The sequence below is a fragment of the Acomys minous genome (genome assembly GCF_964271855.1).
Source record: "Acomys minous genome assembly, chromosome: 8".
Lineage (NCBI taxonomy): Eukaryota > Metazoa > Chordata > Mammalia > Rodentia > Muridae > Acomys > Acomys minous.
The window spans coordinates 43,409,106-43,429,074 of record NC_140489.1 but is presented as its reverse complement, the minus strand read 5'-3'; the positions used below and the strand labels follow the sequence as shown (position 1 = coordinate 43,429,074).

General features: G+C 47.5%; 1 protein-coding gene across 1 annotated transcript in view; it reads left to right on the top strand.

The window, feature by feature from the left end:
* The window catches only part of PRKCH (protein kinase C eta), a 212,722-nt gene that overhangs the window by 125,928 nt on the left and 66,825 nt on the right, over positions 1-19,969 (top strand). The window contains exon 10 of the mRNA XM_084793213.1: positions 19,719-19,873. Within this exon, the coding sequence (XP_084649339.1) occupies positions 19,719-19,873 (155 nt within the window). The remainder of the gene's footprint in view (positions 1-19,718; positions 19,874-19,969) is intronic.

The window sequence follows — 19,969 nt, the reverse complement described above, 5'->3', positions numbered from 1 at the left end:
ACTATGAGTATGACTAGTGCTCCTTGTATAACCGGTGCTCCCCTCCACGCCGTGACTATGACTGGTGCTCCCTGTATAACCGGTGCTCCCCTCCACGCTGTGAGTATGACTAGTGCTCCCTGTATGACTGGTGCTCCCCTCCATGCCGTGACTATGACTGGTGCTCCCTGTATGACCGGTGCTCCCCTCCATGCCGTGACTATGACTGGTGCTCCCTGTATGACCGGTGCTCCCCTCCACGCTGTGAGTATGACTAGTGCTCTCTGTATGACCGGTGCTCCCCTCCATGCCGTGACTATGACTGGTGCTCCCTGTATGACCGGTGCTCCCCTCCACGCTGTGAGTATGACTAGTGCTCTCTGTATGACCGGTGCTCCCCTCCACGCTGTGAGTATGACTAGTGCTCCCTGTATGACCGGTGCTCCCCTCCATGCCGTGACTATGACTGGTGCTCCCTGTATGACCAGTGCTCCCCTCCATGCCGTGACTATGACTGGTGCTCCCTGTATAACCGGTGCTCCCCTCCACACTGTGGCTATGACTGGTGGTCCCTGTGAGTGACTGATGCTCTCTGCCTCACAGCCTCCTATCCTAAAGAGCTGAGATAATAGTGAGATATTGAAGATGTCATGGAGCTGTCTAAAAACCGCTCTCAAGGTATTCCTTCATGCTGCCCCATGGGAGAATCACCTGAAAGGCTGCATGCCTTGCTATCAAAAAGGTCTTCACGCATGTTTCCTAACAGCAGAGAGAAGTTTATAGAAGTCTAAGGGCAGATAAAATGCTATGGATTAGCTTGGTGCCTAAAAGTATTATATGCACACCACCCTTTTAAAAAAACACACAAATTCTAGAAAATTTAAGGTCATTGGTTGCTCTCCAAGAGGACCCAAGTTCAATTCTCAACACCCACATGGTGCCTAACATGGTCTGTAACTCCAGTTCCAGAGATATTGATGCTCTTTCCTGGCCTCTGCAGGCACCAGGCATGCATGTAGTGCACAGACATAATTGCAAGCAAAAGATACACATAAAATAATTAGAAAAATAAAAACAAAACAGTACTATAAGTTGACTATGGTTGCACTCACTTCCAAGCATGGTAACAGTAAATCTCAGAGATTGCTTCATATTTATATACATCGAGCTGCTCTGTGTTTAGTAGCTGTATAAAAACATATTGTGCCAGGCATGGTAGAGTATACCTACCATTAATGCCACTGCATGGGTTGCAGCGGCAGCACATCTTCGTGGTTTCAAGGCCAACCAGGCTACCCAATACTATATATCTCCTCTCTCTCTCTCTCTCTCTCTCTCTCTCTCTCTGTCTCTCTCTCTTTCTCTCTCTCTCTCTTTCTCTCTCTCTCTCTCTCTCTCTCTCTCTCTCTCTCTCTCTCTCTCTCTGTGTGTGTGTGTGTGTGTCTAACTTATTTATATATATAATTTATGTTTAATTACCTTCCCTGTCTTTTATTTCAACCCATCTTGCCACAAGTCCCCCTTGCACTTTTATCTTATCGTGTTTGTAGAGCATTCCTACATGGCATATTATTGGAGATAGCATTGCCCAGGAGACACGTGCCTTTAAAACTTGGATGGAGTCCAACTGTGCCTTCCTCCATCATAGTTAAAGTGGGCTAACATTTTTATGGTCTACCTACCTGGGGCGTTGTTCTGAGAGCTTTGCGTCTGCTGTCTTATTTAGTATGCGCAGTGACCCTATGCAGTAATAAAGTTTTAACAGGCACATGGATTCCTAGCACTTAGCAGCTGAAGTCTTCATTAGCATCCATGGTTTATTTTATTTTTTCCACCGCCTATTGAAGAACTGACGTTTGGCCACAGGGTGGCAGTCGTGACTGCACAGTGCTCTTATTTTCTCTGCACCGGAGCAGTGGCGCGGGAGCATTTTTTTAAAAAAGGGTGTGGATTACAGCGCTGTCTCCAAAACAAAGACCAAGGGGAGCAATGTTCTCGACCTCCAGGTTGGAGGATGAAGGAGTTGATGGGGACCAGTAACCTAATGAGTTCTTCATATGGTCATGTGGAGACACGGTTTCCATTTCATCCCGGGGAATGTGAGGATGCCCTCAGCAACTACCCCAACCCACTGTAAAGCCAGCTATAAAGGACTGGAGATGCTAGCCACGACAAGGAATGGCAAACTTAGGTGGCTCTAACTACTTGACTTTGCAAGCCATGGCCTCTCACATGAGACACTGGGTGCTGACTATGTCTTCCTCTCCTCTGAGTGACTCCTCAGTGAGTCCAGACAGGGCACGGGAGTTTTCCCTCAAAGCCTGTCCACCAAATGCCATTTCATTGGGAGGGCCCTCGTTCAATAATATGACGTCCCTCATATCTGGCCCTGTGGAATCCAGATTGCTGAAGTCCAGAGAAGGGAGGAGCTCACTCGTTCACTAAGAGCCTCTTGAGCTGGTAGTGATGGAGACACGGCAGAGTCTGGCCCATGGGTCATGTGCAGTCACACACCACGCACAAGCGGTGCCCACCAGCAGCTGAAGCATTTGCCTGTCCTTGGGGCTGGTTCTCTCAGCTTCCCTGTGTCTAAACGACCCAAGTCTGTTGTAAGAGCCCCTCTGCCTCCAAGTCCTGGTCACAGGAGGAAAGTGAGGCCTCTGTGAAGATCCAATGAGATGATAGAGACTTTTCACAGTTCGAAAGATAGAGACTTTTCACAGTTCAAAAGCGAGGCTGACTGGCTGGTTGCCCATGCGCCAGTGGATGGTGCCACAGCCTTGTGCATATGAGCAGCACTGGCTGACCTAATGGGTTATTTGAAAAAGGGGGAAGGAAGCTGGAAAGAAGATATATTGAGGAGGTTAGAGGGAATGGGAAACATGATTAAAATGCATTGCATGCATCTGTGGAGTTTTCAATGAGTAAAAAAATTCTTCTTAGAAACTAAGGCCACTCTGCAGTGAACACCCACTTCCCACACCAAAGGCAACCATCCTGGAGGTCCTCACACAGACACCATAATGCAGAAATTCAGGAGCTCCTTCTGTTCCTGCCAAAAGGAAAACAGTGAACAAATTATAAACACTAGATACTGGTTTTCTGTACAGGCTTAGGAACCCATAAACTTTTCTGTCCAAATCTCTTCATAAATGTTACTGTTTATAAGGGGTAGAAGTGAGCACCCTCAACCGTCTGACAGCATCATAAATTGTAACATTTAGTGAATAATAATCTTCACTGAGACTTGTAAAAGCTGTTTGGTCTGCTGATTTTATTTTTCATTGTGTAGCCAACAGAAACAATGTAAGAATCAGACAGATGTTGTACTTAAATATACTGGATCTGGGCTGGGGAGATATAGTGGATAAAAGCACTTGCCTCAGGGCCTCTGACTGCCATGCACCTGCTGTGGCATACATGCACCACCAACACACATGCGCATACACACACACACACACACACACACACACACACACACACACGCATACACACACACACACTAAATGTTTTTAAAAGATGCTTAAAACTTAAATAAGGTTAATATATATTATCAGCCCATTGCTAGTAGTTTTTGATCGACAGCTCCTTAGTCGTCCCACTCTCAGCCCTGGCACCCACTGCCGTTCTCTCTGCTCGTGTGAGTTTTTCTATTTGATTTTCTGTGCCTGGTTTATTTCATTTCGTCTTCTCCAGATCCAACTGAGTTGCCACAAATGACAGGGATTCCTCCTGTTTTAAGGTTGAATGATATTTCATGGCATATCTACCCCACATTTTCTGTGCCCGTTCGTCCGTATCTTTGTCCATTCATCCATACCACGAATAATGATGCAGTGAACAGGGCGTGCAATCCTCTTGTCAATATGTTGACTTCATTTTCCTTGGATAATGGAATCCTGAGTTAATGGAATTGTTGGGTCACATGCATATTCCATTTCAAACTCCGAGGCATCTTCATAAAGTCTGGGCAGTGGCCGACTGATTCGCAGTCCCACCAGCGGTGCGCAAGGGCCTTCTTTCCTCCTCACTGCTGCCAGCGCTCGGTTCCTTTCTTTCTTTTAATAGCGGTTTCAGCAGGGAAGAGGTGACAGCTCAGGGCAGCTTCAGTTTCCATTTCTCTGATGGTTGGTGGTGGCGCGGCGACGATTGTTCTTGTTAAATGTATCTATTGACCACTTATGCTTCTTCTTTTGGCAAATATCTAGTTAGATCCTTTTCTTTGTTTTAGATTTTGGAGTTATTTATTTTCTTTTCATTTGAGTTAAGTTGAAACAACCTGAGCTTTCAGCAAAGAGAGTGCACTTAAATAAATGTACTAACTGAAGAGGATTTTCTTCCAGGTATGATGGCACATACCTGTCATCCCAGACAGGCCAGAAGAGGTAGGGCTATTTGGGTCCATGAGTGCCAGACCCACTGGGTCAGTTATAAAAAGGCCAAAAGTGCTGTGTACCAGGCTTTGTCATGAGCATCTGACATATGTGATTAATGACATGCTGTTGTCATCACATAAGATAGATTCAGTTATTATCTTTGCTTTCTCAGCAGCTCAGAGAAACATGGGAATATTAAAACATTCCCACAAAACCCAACACTTTTATGAAACTATAAAATTATAGAAGGTTCCAGGAAATAACTGTGGGAACTGTAGACCTATGGAAGGTTCCAGGAAAGAGCTGTAGAAACTATGGCCTATAGAAGGTTCCAGGAAAGAATACAAAATTTGCAAAGAGAAATGCTTTGCCTCCATTTCAAGTTCTGACCAAGACAGTCAACCGGCTCTCCACTCCCCACAAATGCACCTGCAGGAAACGATAGCCAAAATCTCACCAGGACAGTGGATAGGTGGTGGAATTGCTGGAGAGGTGCATAGTTTCCAAGTGTGTGTTTTGTTTTGTTTTAAACAACACAGGCAGTGAGAATAAGGCATTATTTGGCTAAAGCGAGCACAAGGTCGCTAGGGACCTATGTCTCAAATCCAGCACACGCTGCACTCCTTGGTCCTTTGAAGCTAAATTCACTTCAGGTCCTTTGCTTCATCGGGGACTGTCAGCCTTTTGGTCTGGAATGGAGCCCTGGCCGCCTTCCTTCTACAGGCCTGCTCTCTTGAGTAGAAGGAGGCTCAGTTGAGGCCAGAGAGAGAGAACTGAGCTTGTGAGAGACCTGTAGGTGGGAGTAAGAGGCCAGCCAGCAGGAGAGGCTGGGGGAGGGAGAGAGACCCAAGGCAGAGGAAGCGGCAGTGGCAGAGTCAGAGCTGGTCAGATGCTTCAGTCTTTGTTCAGAGACCCAGTTTTTCAGCACAGGGATTCTGCTTGGAAAACACAAGACGTCCTGTGCTAGAACCTGGGAGAGAGCTGCACGGAGGTCCCCCACCCCCAACCCCCATATCTTAGGGATTTAGCTCTGTTTACATCTGCTTCTCTGGTGGCTGTAGACCACAGAGGCTCCCAGGGACAGGAGGGACAGGACTGGCCCCTTGCTGTAGGTTTCCTCTGGGCTATTGGACTTCCTGGTCAGTCCTGCAGATGGAGCTTGCTGCAGGCCGGAGAGATCCAGTACTCCTCACCTGTGGCTCAGCACAGCCAGGGCCCTGGGAGATTGTTCAGAATCTGTGCTCATAGGCTGATGATCTCAGCCGACTCCTAGTACATTAGGAAACTCACTTGGTAGCACGAGGGCAGGGGAGCATTGCTTCTTCTGTCCTTTTCTCTGTTATTGCCATACTAGTTATTAATAAAGCAGTATGTGTAAACGTGAGAAACAAGTTAGTCTTCCACCCCCTTTTCAGGCAGGTGGTAGCATCAGCACCTTGAGTTAAAGTTCAAGCTCTCGCTTTTCGCGCATGCAGCATCTTTAAGAAATTCCTTGTTTTCTATTTTGTCCAATTGGCCGTATCCAGCCAAAAGTAGGCCCTTCCTCCCTAGTGGGCAGGGAGCCTCTGGAAGGGGTCACTAGTCAGGAGGGAGCTGCATACACAGCAGAGACAGATTAGCCACAGGCCACACTCCTCTGAACACTGAGCTTCAGGCGGCATGGCCAGTCCCAAGTGCATACTGAGCCGCTGCCAACAGCTGGATTGGGATAGAGAAGGGGGCACACTCAGTTCCCATCACAGCATCTGCTTCCCATGCTCTGATACCGTGTGCCATCCTGGTCAAAGAGAAGAGACCTCCCACCCCACCCCACCCCCGCACTCCCTAGGGTGCAGAGAAGAGGAGAAAACAAAGGTGACAGTCCGAAGAGGCCCCTGCTAGCATCAACATGGCTGGTTGATTCTTGGAGTCTAAATGTGCTGGTGGTACAGGATAGGCCAAGTGCAGAAGCTAGATGTCCCCTGAGATTCAGCATCCATTCTGGATGCTTCTACTCATTACCACTGCCTTGGAGCTGCCTTGGAAAGTGAAATCTGCTATTCAATAAATACCCATTGGGCAAAATGTCTTGCAATACTCCAAACAATCCTAGAATGTGAAGATGTTTCCTCATTCGTAACAGTTCGGGCAGCTGAGGTCCAGAGAGGTTAAACAGGCTGTCCCGGTTCACACTGCAAGAGCCAACATGCGGGTCGCTGCCCTGGTTATGCTGCTCTGCGGCGTGTATATCTGAGAAGGAAAGGGTTGTTGGAAGAACTGTGCCTTCTCACCTTATGTGTTTTCTGGACTTTTCTGAAACACCTATGAATATTTCCTCTGGTCCCTCTGGAACTAGGTTCCTTCTTTCCCTGAGCAATCACCACTTCACATGCCATTTGGTCTGCTTACGGGTCATTTGTCGTAGCTTGCCTTTGGCTCAGATGAAAATAGAAAGTGAACTAGAGCACAGTATTGGTGTTTCCCATCTCCGCTTGCCCCCAGCCTGTCAGCGAGTTCCATCTTTCTTTCAGGTTGGTAGCTATGGAGATAGGTCCACAGATGAAATTAGGGTGTCTGGGCCATGCTGTGTGTTGGACTTACCTCCTCAGCTGATAACCCCTGGGGATGATGTACAGAGGACCATCTCTAGGCACAGGATTTGGGCTTCTATCCCCTTGGACTACCAGGCCTCAGACTTCCTGTTGGTAAACTGGGTCTTTAACATAAATATGAGGGAGAGTTAGAAGGTCAAGCTATTCCTCTGCCCTTGTCTCTGGTTAGGTCTGCAGGATCCTTGGTGTGACTGGGGTTTAAAACCATTGCTCTTAAGGTTGTTTAACAACAACTGACTTGTTTATAGCTCTCGCCATCAATGACAACCTAGAGGCTGAGCAGCCCCCGCACTTTCAATCTGGGAAGATGTTGTCTGGCACTGTGTGTCATCTGCTTTGATGTCCCCAGTCTTCAGCAGGGTTAGCCTCAGCCATGTGTGCTCACTGTGACTAGAAGCATTAGAGCTGGTGAGTGCATAGTCAGGGTTTTTGCTTGCCACAGTAAGTCAAGTTGCCAGCCCTGTCTTCACCAATGCCCTGGGAAGTTCAAGAGTCATGACTGTCTTTGGAGCTGGAAAGGAGGTAGTCTGGAGAAAAGTCAGTCCTTCCTCTTGGTCTAGAGGAAGAGTGGCACATGTGAGGTGACGATGAGAGGTTGAGTTCGTGTAGTAACTGTGGGGTTTTTTTGTTGTTGTTGTTTTTGTTTTTTGGGTTTTTGTTTTTTGTTTTTTGTTTTGAGACAAGGCTTCTCTGTGTAGCCTTGCTTGTCCTGGACTCACTTTGTAGACTAGGCTGGCCTTGAACTCACAGTGATCTGCCAGCCTCTGCCTCCTGAGTGCTGGGATTATAGGCATGTGCCACCATACCTGGCATAACTGTGGTTCTTAAACCCACAGGAGCAACGATGGTTGACCCTGAACTCTGGGTCCCAGGGAAGCTCTGGCTCATGTGCCAGAATTTCTGAAAAACTTCAACCAGGGTAGCTGTCAGACCCTAACTAAGTAACGTTGGAGCTTTCTGTGATGCCTGCAGGTAGCCCCTGGGAGGCTGGGTAGGCTCCTACCTTGACTGGCATGGCTGTCCAGGCAAAGTCTGAAGCTACATCTCTAGCTGGAATTAGTCCTACCTTGTAGACAGTTTTGCAGTTGTAAAGACCCAGTCTTCCTGGGCAGAAACCATAGACTTTATCTAATGTGTTCTAGTTTGGAAAATACTTGATTTTCTTGTAAATACGTCATCACTGGTTGGAACCAGGCTATGTCTGTTTCTCCTGGGCCCAGAAATAGCCAATGGCCCTCATGAGTAGAAACAGCCTTTTTGCAAGGCGTAGCTTACAACAGAAGGCAGGAAAGCATTTATTCATTGTGCACATGAATATGGAGTGCCTGTGACATGCAGTTTGGCTTTCAGCCCCCAAGAACACAGCTGGAGACAAAGGAGGGTAGGCCCCGCCTTCATGTAGCTCACCTAGGAAGCTCTAAACCAGAAGCTGTCCTGTGTGAGTAGACTCAGCAGGTGACCAGCCATCGATGGCAGGCTATTCTTGGATCTCTACTTTGGTCAGACTCAGTACAGCCACCTGCTTGGAAGGGAGTCTAGGGGGCTGATATTAAAGTTCTCTTTGTATGTCCATCACACCCTAATTTCTGTGTGGAGCAGAGTAAATTTGGGATCAGCTGAAGATTGTGAGGAAGGGTCGATTCAAGTCTCACACAGCCTCGGGCTAGTGATTGATTCTCTGTTGATCGACAGGCCCATGCCAGGAGGCAGCCTGGGAAGAGTGGCATCCCTCGCGTGCTACCCTGGCTCAGCTGGGTGTCTGTGTGTTATTCTTGTGCTAACATCTCCTGCTTCAGGCCACACTCCCAAATAACCTCAGGAACCATCAAGACCCATTGTACTGCTCCTTTCTAAGACTCCCTTTCCTGCCTTCTGCTGTCAGGCAGCACTGCCCTGGCCCTGTCTCACTGTTCTAGAGAGCTCGGTGTGCCAGCCGGGCTTTTCCTGCTTCTGTTCTGGGGGAGGCTTCCAGCTTGCAGGAGCCTGCTACAGTGCGAATTCATCCCTACCCTATGCCCAGATATCTTCCAGGAGCTGTGAAGGGAGTGGTGGAAGTCTTCCCAGAGTCTTTTCATTTCCTCCTCAAGGTTTGTGACATTTTAAGCTTGAAAATGATGTGCAGCACAATTTCCCACTGAACCAGGAGTTGCACTCGTCCTCCTTCCTGTCCATCCATACATGTTTTCCCATTTCTTTGCACTGCTCCTCGGGAAGCCACCCTGCTGCTCTGTTAACTCCCTCCCTCCCTGGGGTGCACAGAACCAAGGTCTCTTTGGTACCCTCTGAGGAAACACTAAGTAGGGATGCACCACTGCCCATACCTTCTATTCCAACATCCATCTACTGATGGCAAAGGCTGCTTAGCGCGAGTTAAACACCATCAGCAAACACAGGCAGCCGATAAGGCGGACTTGGCTTACAGCCTGGTTAAATTTCTCTCCTTGAAAGCCTGTAGAACACGGGCCTGACATTCACCTGATTAGCTCCTCTTTATTTGGGCTTTGGGACAGACCTGCCGAGACAGTTCCTTTCCACATTGCTCAAAACATCACCCCTATCACATGATTCATCTCAGGGCTGATGAACTGTTAACCATTTTCAGTGAGCCATAAATAAAAATCCACATCCTCGCACAGCGTTATGTCGTGGGCCCTCTTTTAACATGTGGTGGGCTAAGTCACTCTCAGAGGGCTGCCCTCCTGCATCGTAAACCGGCAGCACCCTTCCTATCCACTCACTCCGTGTCCATTGTGGCCATCTTGAGGGATCTGCCTTGGCTGAAAACTGTGGCCCTGCGTGACTTCTAGTGACCTGTCTTCAGTTTCTACCCACACAAGCTAGAGGACTGTTATTATTGAGAAAGCAAAACATGTTAGGTTGTCCTCATAGGCGTGTACGTGGGCCAGCAAGATGGTCCAGTGGGTAAAGGTGCTGACCGCCACGCCAAGCTACCCAAGACCTGGAATCCACGTGGCGGGAAGAGAGAACTAACTCCTCCATGTTTTCCTCTGACCTCCACATGGGAGCCATGGCATGCACCTGCCCACACCCATATGGATACACACAAATCAATATGATTCTTAAAATATATATTACCATATTCTTCTGGGCTCATAGAAAGGCTGAGTTAGTGTTGTCAGTGTCTGCACTGTGGCCCTTACTGGGACAGGGCTCCTGAACTGGGGGGCAGCAGAAATGTGCAGGGTTTGTTCGATGGGAGCGAGGACCTGACTAAGTACCCTGCTGACTCTTGTTAGCTTAGAAGTCTGCTGCACAACAAAGCAGAGATGTGGGGTGCCTAGAGCACCACGGAGCCAAATATGAGCTCACTAGGTGTGTTTGAATGGGACTGTGTCAAACACAGAGTGGGAGAAATGCACAGCTTCACCCGTTTCGATATTTAATCACCACGTTTTCACTTTATCAACAAGACATCAGAACCAGTGCTTTTGATGAAAGCTGTGTCTCCACGGGGAGGTCTGTCTGTGAGTCAGACCCTGTCCTGTACAGGGTACATACGGCTTCAGTTTACAAATGGATAATGAAACCTTTAGAAACTGGTATAGAAATATCTGCTAATGATAATATGAGTGTGCTTTGAGGGGAGAGCAAAATTATAGTTTTCTTTTTGTTTTCCGTCTATGGAAACATTATTTTAAACCCTAACACAGCCATACCTGGAGGCTGGGTGTACAGGCTTTAGGCAAAGGCAGGTGGATATGTGTGTCTGGTGAGTTCAAGGCCAGCCAGGTCTATATAATAAGACTCCCGTCTTTAAAAACAATATATGGTAAGTGATATCTTCAAAGCTACGCAGTCTCTGAATGTGAGACTAGACCTCATTAGCACAGACACAAACATGTTGCTTCAAGACGGTGATATTGTTGAGCCCGCCCTGTGTTTTCAATTTAGTGTATGTGTGTGTGGCGGGGAACAAGTTAGTGGCCAGGAACTAAAAATCTATGCAAAGAGAAAATAGTGGAGCCGAGTCTTAATTACCTGCAGTTGAAGGTAATTGTATCCCTGTGTGATAGAAGAAGGCAGGAAATTATTTTAAAGGGGCTTGGGCAGTCTTCTCAGAGGAGGAGCTGTCTGCACCCTGACCCGAGGGGCCTTTAGTTATGGGGGAGCCCATGGTCTAAGACACAGGAGGGCAGTGCAGGACCACAAAGGCACACCACTGGGGCACTGGGGACCTAGAAAGGCCACACGCAGTAGGAGATAGGAAAGGGAGTGGCAGAGGTTACACTTGGGATAAGTCTCACACCTTTGCTAAGGAATTTAGCCATGATTTTAGACATTCAAGGAGAGCTGTCCAGCTGGGGAGTAGCCTAAGACCTGCACTCTGGAAGGCCTTTCTGGGTGCTATCTGGAAAGAAAGGGGGTGAATGAGTAGGTGTTGAGGCACAACTTAAGGAAGAGTTCATTTTGGCTCACAGTTTGAAGGTACAGTGTCCATCATAGCAGGGAAGTTATGACAGCAGGGCCCGGAAGTAGCTGGTCACATTACATCCACAGTAAGGAGACAGAGATGAACACTAGTACTCAGCTTGCTTTCTCCTTTTTTTTTTTAAATATAGTTGGGGACCCCAACCTGTGGGATGGCACCACCCATATTTAGGTGTTCCTATGACAGTTAGCCTAATCTAGAAAGCTCCCCCACAAGTTTGTCTTCTAGGTGATTCTAGAGACTGTCAAGTTGTTTCCCTCGTCTGGTACAGAGGCAAGTCAGGTGTCATTATGAGATGAGGCTGGAAGAAGTCCCAGCCACCACGAACACACTTGCCTGCGGGGTTGTGAATCCCTCCAGGTTCAAATCCCAAGTCCCTAAAGCTTTCTTTGCCACAGTGGAGGCATAAGAACCTTACCAAAGATGAGCCTCTGCCCAGACAAGCTGTACCTTGGCCCAGGGCCTGCCACGAGGCTTGCTGGGTGATTGAATTAACTCCTGGCATCTTACAGGATGTGCAGGATGGTGAAAAGCAAAATAAAGCCATTGGACTCCATCTCACTGTTGCCTCTGTGGAACCCTTGCAATCATTCTTAATGTGGTTAAATTCAAGTGGTTTCCAGTTCGGGCATGGTGTAATCAGATTTCCTCACAAGGGTGCTTTCCACCATGACCTCTTTGACGTCAATGACTGCTTCCTGTTGATGTGACCTCTCTCTCCTTTCACCCAGCGGATGACTTGGTCAGCGAAAAATAATGAAACAGTGCAACTTAGGAGACAATCAGCGTGGTGCTGTGTGTATCCAGAGACTCCTTTCTTGCCCCCAGCTCTTAACAGTGCTCTGCAGCTTTCAGTATGGTGTTCGTTAGTCATACAGAAATACTCCCCAGCAGCTCTTAGGCTCTGATGAGTGTAGATAGGACTTCCAGCTCAACAGTGCCTTGAATCACTATCTAAATTATTCATAACCACAAATGTAATTGCTATTCTATGAATTTTTCCCCTCCATCTTCACTGTGGCCAATGTGCCATGACTGCTTCTTACTCAAAACATTTCATTCCCAAAACAACATATCTGCAAAGGGAACATATTTGTAAATCAAAAGGATTACATAGTCTAGTTTTAAACAGAGAAAAATCATTCTTAATGTGCTTATAAGAATGAGTAAATGCTACTGAAGGAGAGAAAGACTAACCATTATGCAGTCTTTAATAGCATATTGCTGTCTACAGGGCAGCACATTTGTTTTTGCAATAATAATGTTTTAAAATCCATAAAGCTGAGAATCAGAATCTTTATTCAGTGTTAGAAAATTAAGCAACTGAATGGAACTGTGTGCTTGGTTGGTATCTTTTTGCTCATAAACTCAGCTTTGTGACTCCTTAAAAATACTTCCTAGAATGAAAAATCTTTACTTGGTCAAGGTCATTGCCATGTAACATCAGGAAATGCTTCTCTACCTCAACAGCTGGGCTGTGGGGATGAGGGGGAATGGGACAGGGCTATGACTTTTATCTCCTTGGACCTGCTAGACTTTGAGTTAGCCTTAAACTGGCTATGTAGCCAGTGCTGGCCTTGAACTCGTGATTCTTTTGCCTCCCAAAAGCTGAGACTATAGGCATGAGCTACTGTACCAGGCTAAGGTACTCTGTATTCTTGTCCTACATTGGGGGCTAGGAAGCCATTGCAGCTTTTATTAGTTTGCACATGCCTCTGTGTGTGTATTTGTGTGTGTGTGTGTGTGTGTGTGTGTGTGTGTGTGTGTGTGTGTTTGTATGTGTGTCTGCCTGTGTGTGTATGTATGTATCTATGTGTCGGTCTCTGTCTATGTGTATGTATGTATCTGTGTGTCTGTCTCTGTCTGTGTGTATGTATGTGTCTATGTGTGTGTGTGTGTGTGCAGTGTGTGTGTGTGTGTGTGTGTGTGTGTGTGCATGTGTGTGTGTGTTGCTTATAAAGCATAGCTTTCAGATGGGCTGCAGTTCTAGCCATGGGGCCATGGCTAGTGAGGATAGTTATGAGAACGGGATGACAATGATGACAGTTGCCATCATGTTTTGAGCACTTCCTGCAGATCAAATGCTAGTCAAAACTCTTGGCTTAACACAGTTAATCCTTGTAAACCTTGACTTTAGTCATCTTGCCATCCCCATTTTGATGGGGTGGCATTGCCTCATCTTGAGTTGAGGTGGGGGGGGGGAGAGGGAGAGGGAGAATGTGAGAATAAAGCACACTTGAAGCTGCCCATGCCTACTGAGAATTCTGGGTCTACAGCTCAAGTGTTGTCACTGGGCAGGGTTCCTATTGGTGACACCAAAACCTGGCACTGGGCTTAGAGTCTCCTGGATCTAGATCTATCATCTACAAGGAAGTTCTATTTGTTAGGATCCTTTTGCAAGGGCCTGGCACCATGAGGCTCTTGGCTTCTGTTTATCCCTTGCATGGTCATGTTGCTATAGTCATTTTGTCCTAGATTTTAAACCAGGTTCTTGCTCCTTTAAAAATTGTATGCATTTTATTTAAATCGTTCATGGAAGCAACAGAAAACTTGCCTGAGGCTAAACAAGAAAAGAGCTGAAGAGAAAGATTCGCAAATACAAGAGGCATTGTGGTTCCCCAGGCTAGGAGTTGACCTGGCTTCCCAGGGGGATCTAAAACTGGAAATGAGGGACCCCAGCGATGGTCTGCTAATTTCACTCTCCCCGTTCTCATAGTTCTACTCTACTCTTTGTAGAGCAGGCTGGCCTCGAACTCACAGAGATACACCTGCCTCTGCCTCCCAAGTGCTGGGATTAGAGGTTCAGCTCCACTCTATATTTCCTGCTTCATTCTTTACATGCTGTGACCCATCTATCTCTGCATCCATCCATCTATCCATCCACCCATCCATCCATCTATCCATCCATCCGCCCATCCATCCACCCATCCATCCATTCATCCATCCATCCATCCACCCACCCATCCATCCACCCACCCATCCATCCATTCATCCATCCATCCAACCATCCATCTATCCATCCATCCATCCATTCATCCATCCATCCACCCACCCATCCATCCATCCATCCATTCATCCATCCATCCATCCACCCACCCATCCATCCATCCATCCACCCATCCATCCATCCATCCACCCATCCATCCATCCACCCATCCATCCATCCATCCATCCAGGTTTACACCACCCTGTTATACTGAAGAATTTCATACGTTCACACCACAGAGGCAGCCTCACTCCCCAGACACATTCCCTCGGTTCTTTCTCACAGCTTAGATTGAATTAAAACTCTTTATCTCAGTTTAAATATTCTGGGAAAGAGACTGGAAACGTAGGCTTGTTCCAATTGATCCTGTGCTGGAGGTGCAGCAGTTGTCTGCATGGCCCTAGAGAGCAGTCTTTCGAGTCTTACTACATGAACAGATAACTCCAAAGGTATCTAAGATCATGGAATCATGTTGTCACTTGTCCTGTTCCAGTGGAGCTCTACCACGTGGCCAGGCTTTGCCTCATCTAGCTGTGTCTCAGTTGAAACTCCCAGGACCAACCTCTAATGAGAACTTATTGAGGTGTCTCCCGCTCAGGGGATGTGTTTATCTCCTGTTGTCAGAGAACCAGAACTGGCTCAGGCTTCCGTTGGTTAATGGAACCAGGGCAGGTGACACAGAAATTTCGTCCTTGCCCTGCACCAGCTCCTTGAACTCTGTGCCTGTAACTAATATTCAGGGCGTAGGGACAAAGGGGTTTATGAGTGGCTCTTATTCTCCCCAGTGTTTATCCTCCCATGCTGATGGCTTGTGTTTGTGGTCTGTTGAATCAGAGACCAGAGCGAGGCATGCAGGACAAAGGGCTTGGCTTTGGAACCGAAGCCCAACCAGTCTTCCTGGACCCGGGGTTTTCCATCATGCAGGTCAGGGCAAATCTGCCTTACAGCAACCAGAGCCACAGGTGATGCTTCACAGATGCCCAGGCTCAGCTTCTGGGGAAACTGGACACCGGGAAGCCTGCGTATACAGATTTTAAGTACAGGAAAGAATCCTCTAGCTGTCTCTGCTGGGGTGGGATTAACAAAGCTCTTCCTGCCCTAGAAGTGATTCATGGTCCACCTTAATCCATCCCATAGCCCCTCCCTAATAATGCAGGATCTCCTCCCCTCCCCTGCAAAAGAAAAGATTCTTCTTGTTTCATGATACAGTGTGTTGGGCAAGTAACCATAGGAACTAGTTCTTAAACCACATAGACAAGAGCTATAGGCAAGAGGTTATTGTCTGCCTCCATCAGAACCTCACATGCAGATCTCTTCTGTGGCGAGGGTTTGGTTTTTTGGGGGGGTTTTGTTGTTGTTGTTTTGTTTTTTTCCTACATGTAAAGCTTCTTGGAGATTTCGGCAGTTCATTCCAATGGAGTAAGATTTCTCTGGGGTGGTTTGGTTTGCTACTGATGTTTTATTATACGTGACATGTCCCAGCGCTTACAGGCGTCTTTTCAAACCACATCCCACAACTGCCACCTGTTTCATCTCAGGCACTCAGTTTAAAATTCTAACTCAGTAGGTGAGTTTTATTGATAGAAACTGAGGACCCTGGAGTTCTCAGTTGTTGGCAACCTGGGACAGAGTCAGATATCTCCCAGAACTTGCCTCTAGCTTCTTCTACCAAGCCTTGATTATAAGCCTAGCAGCCTGAGTACAGAGGGCTCTGTGCTCAGCATCTTCAACACTTAGCAGCCTGTGTTCTGTCTGGCACCAGTCCTGGCCTCTGTGCATTACACTTGCCCATCCTCCACCCTGACCTTGTTTTTATTTAATTTTACTTTCTAAACTGTGTGTGTGTTGGGGGGGGGGGGTCAATTCTTCTCAAAAACTTTTCCTAAATCCCACCCTAGCCTCCTAGCCTCTCTCTTTCCCCAGCACCCCACTGGACCATTCTGCCACCCCTACCACCCTGGTTTGTGTGCTCTGTCTATATGTCTGCAAGCAGGTGTAGGCGCACATCTGATTCAGGATGTGTGGTCCCTGTCCAGGACCTGAAGTTCTGTGTGTGGCCAGTGAATGGTCGTTCTTGCTCACCTCCTTAAAGAAAGCAAGGTGGTCTTAGAGCTTCAGGAGGTGCCACGCACTCAGACCCTTACAGCTCCAGAGGCACAGCCCATAGTCAGTTGCCTCAGGTTTGGGATGCCATTCTTATAAATGTGATGCAGAGGTGATGCCTTGAGAGAAAGGGTGGTTCTCAATGAACCTCAATAATAGAAAGCAGGGTGTCGGGGTTCTGCAGCCACCTTCTGATTCCTGCCACCTAGATGATGTTCTGTGAGACAGTTTTAAAATGACTGGTTTTCCATGCCAAGCGTGGTGGTGCACGCTTTTAATCCCAGCACTAGGGAGGCAGAGGCAGAGGCAGGTGGATCGCTGTGAGTTCGAGTCCAGCCATGTCTACAAAGTGAGTCTAGGACAGCCAACGATACACAGAGAAACCCTGTCTCAAAAAAAAAAAAAAAAAAAGACATGTTTTCCAATGCCTTCTCTTCCTTTTTTCAAATCACACTAAGAACGACCAGGGAGACCATGAGACCTTAGGAACCTTTAAGAGCTCCTAAGAAGTAGAAAGGTTTGCCATCCCAGACCCCACAACTTAAAGCTGTCACTGCATGGGGCGTACCTGTCTTCTCTCTGCCTGTAGCTGAAGGCATTCTACACTTCCCCATTCTTTTCTAAGCTGAAATTATGTCTTCATTAGAGCCACTAGCAGCATCCTATTCTGTGTCCTGAGCCTCTTGCCATGGGGTGAAACTCTCAATAAAGTTTTATTTCTGATGAGATCCCGTCTCTCATCTTACATCCTCTCTATACACTATACCAATGATAATCGAGCCTCTCTATGAACACTGGAGGGTTTGTCATTGGTTTCCTCCGCAATGACAGTCTTGGAGCTACTGCAGTTGAGCCTTCTTCCTCTCTTTAGCAGACATTTTAGATCAAGGTCAATAAAAGTTCCAGTCTCTAGAGGTTCCTTTGCAGGTAATAAAACATGTTGCTGGTTGATAAACATAATTTTAGTGTTGTGCCTCGTCACGTGACTCGAGGTCTTTCATTTCGTCCTGGTTGCCTCTTCTCAACCTTGCTCTTCCTTTCTCTCTGCTTTGAGAGCTGAGAGTATCTCTGGGGCTGTGAATTTGCACCCTGCGTTCTAGGTTCCTGCTAGGCCCATAGTAGGAGTGAGCCTCTGGAAGGAAAGAAGCAGGAATGTGGAACAAAGCATCCTGTCTCTCCAGATGACAGCAAAGGAGAAAGTGCCAGATTCTATAGGTTGAGACCTGCCTCCTACACTGGGCCTATAGATGGAGCCAAGATGGAGGAGAAAGACCCAAAGGTAGCCTGCCCTGCCCTCACGCCTGCAGTTTAGCCCAGGGTCCAGCTTTTGTGTGTGGAAGAGAGTTCCTTTCTTTTGATGGCCCTTATCTTTTGATGGCCACTGCTGCCTTGGCAACTGTAGCCACAAGAAGCGTGAGTCTGCGCCACTTAGGCAGAGTGGTTTTTCCAACGTGGTCTTCCTCATAGCTCTGGGCCTACCCCTCCAGATGAGTCCTGTGTTAGCATAACAAATTCTTGTGTCTGTATCGCTTTGGTAGTTGTCCCTAGAGTGCTACCTCTCCACCTAACCCATTTGCTAATGTGCCCCACCCACCAGACTCCTGCCCATGGAATATAGGACAGCTATTACTCATGTGAACCCATCCACCCAAATCGGCCTCTCCCTCTGCAACTTGAACAAGGGCCCTTAGCTTAGTCACAGGGCTTGCTATATTTGTATAGTCTTCCCTTGGGCTATGGGGCAACCTGGAGACTTGAGTTAGTGGCAGGTTGTTTTGTTTTTCATGAACTTTGCCATTCTGTTTTTGCTCTTAAAATAAATCCATGCTTCTAGCTGATGTGTGTGTGTGTGTGTGTGTGTGTGTGTCTGTGTGTGTGCAGCATTTCAAACTCCAAGTGAAGGTGGGTTTTTGCTTGCACACGCCTTTGATAAAACATCAGTTTGCCCACACAATGACAAATATATATTTGATTCCTTCCCTTCTGATTGAGGTTTTACTTCTATAGGAAGTTGGAGGTCGTGAGTTGCACTGCCCTGATAGAGATCAGTTTGCTATGCAGTAGCGATTCACTGGAAAGTGAGCCAAAGTCAGACTCCCTGCCATTGTTCAGCCCAGCCCCAGACCCTAAGAAAATTGGTAGCATTTCAAACATTAAGGCTGGTTCTTGCTTGCATACATTCTTTCATAAAACACCAGTGTGCCCACACGGTGACCGCCCACATTCTCACCTCATAAGGGCAGCACTGCCTGAAGGATGACACTCACCGGCAGGCCTTGACTCACAGGGCTTTTGCTCAGGCCCCTCCCTCACCCTCAAGCAGGCATCAAATGCCCCGCTTCCTCTAGCACCTTCTATCACCGTTCTACCACGATGGTCAGATCTGCTGTTTATGTTTTGAGAACCCATGTTTCTTGCACTAGCCTTTGTTAGGTGGAACCATATCTGCTTTGTGTCTGTGAGCCTCTTGATTGGGGTCCCCAGCACTCCATTCAGTGCTCAGGGAAGGGAGCGAGGAAATCCACTGATGCTGGAGGCCTGGACACAAGCCTTTTATCCTGTGTCTCAGAGCAGCTGCTTGATAGATGGACCTTTCTGTCATTAAGCAGTCTTACCACCCCAGTCCCTGGTGCACCACATGCAGTGCACAGCCCCTGGGTTGCTGCAGTGGGAGCTAAGCTGGGACTTATACCCCCTCCCCCGGGCATGGTGAGAGTCACTGCAGGAAGCCTCTGGTATGATTTAAGTCCACTTCTAATTCATGATCTTTTGTTGGATCGGAGGGTTTCTATCAGAGATTGTCCACTGGGCTTCCACTGGGCTGAGTTCTCTAAGTTGTTTTCTGCTCTTCTGTGAGGAAAGGAGCACCCTCCTCCAGTGCCCTTTACTCTGGGATTAACCCTGTCTGCTCCACTGAAGACATTTGCCAGAGGACTTAACACCCGTGCTCTCTTGCCTTATGCAATGTCTCATGTGTCGGGCTGAACTGAGAACTCAGGTCTCTTGATGCTTTCCCTGTGGTTAGTGACAGATAAGTCAAAGTTGAGTGGAACTCTCTAAAGGAGACTTCCATGCCACTCTTCCCTAAGCGATCACAGACCTGACCCCACACAAGGCCAACCTCTGCTCCCAGGCAGCAGTCTGAGTACCTCCTGGAAGACCTCGCTCTTCAAAGGAGCGTAATGCTAGCAGACAAACAAAAGGCTAATTGTTCCCCCACGTGTTTCACTCAGGACCGTCTGTTCTTCGTCATGGAGTTTGTGAACGGAGGTGACCTGATGTTCCACATCCAAAAGTCCCGGCGGTTTGATGAAGCCCGAGCTCGTTTCTACGCCGCAGAGATCATTTCTGCACTCATGTTCCTGCATGAGAAAGGCATCATTTACAGGTGAGTCTGTGCACCGGGCGCCTCTTCTGATTCATCCTCCGCCTGGGTCCTCATTGGGCCTAGCCTTCCATTTCTTATGGTCATCAACTCAGGTCT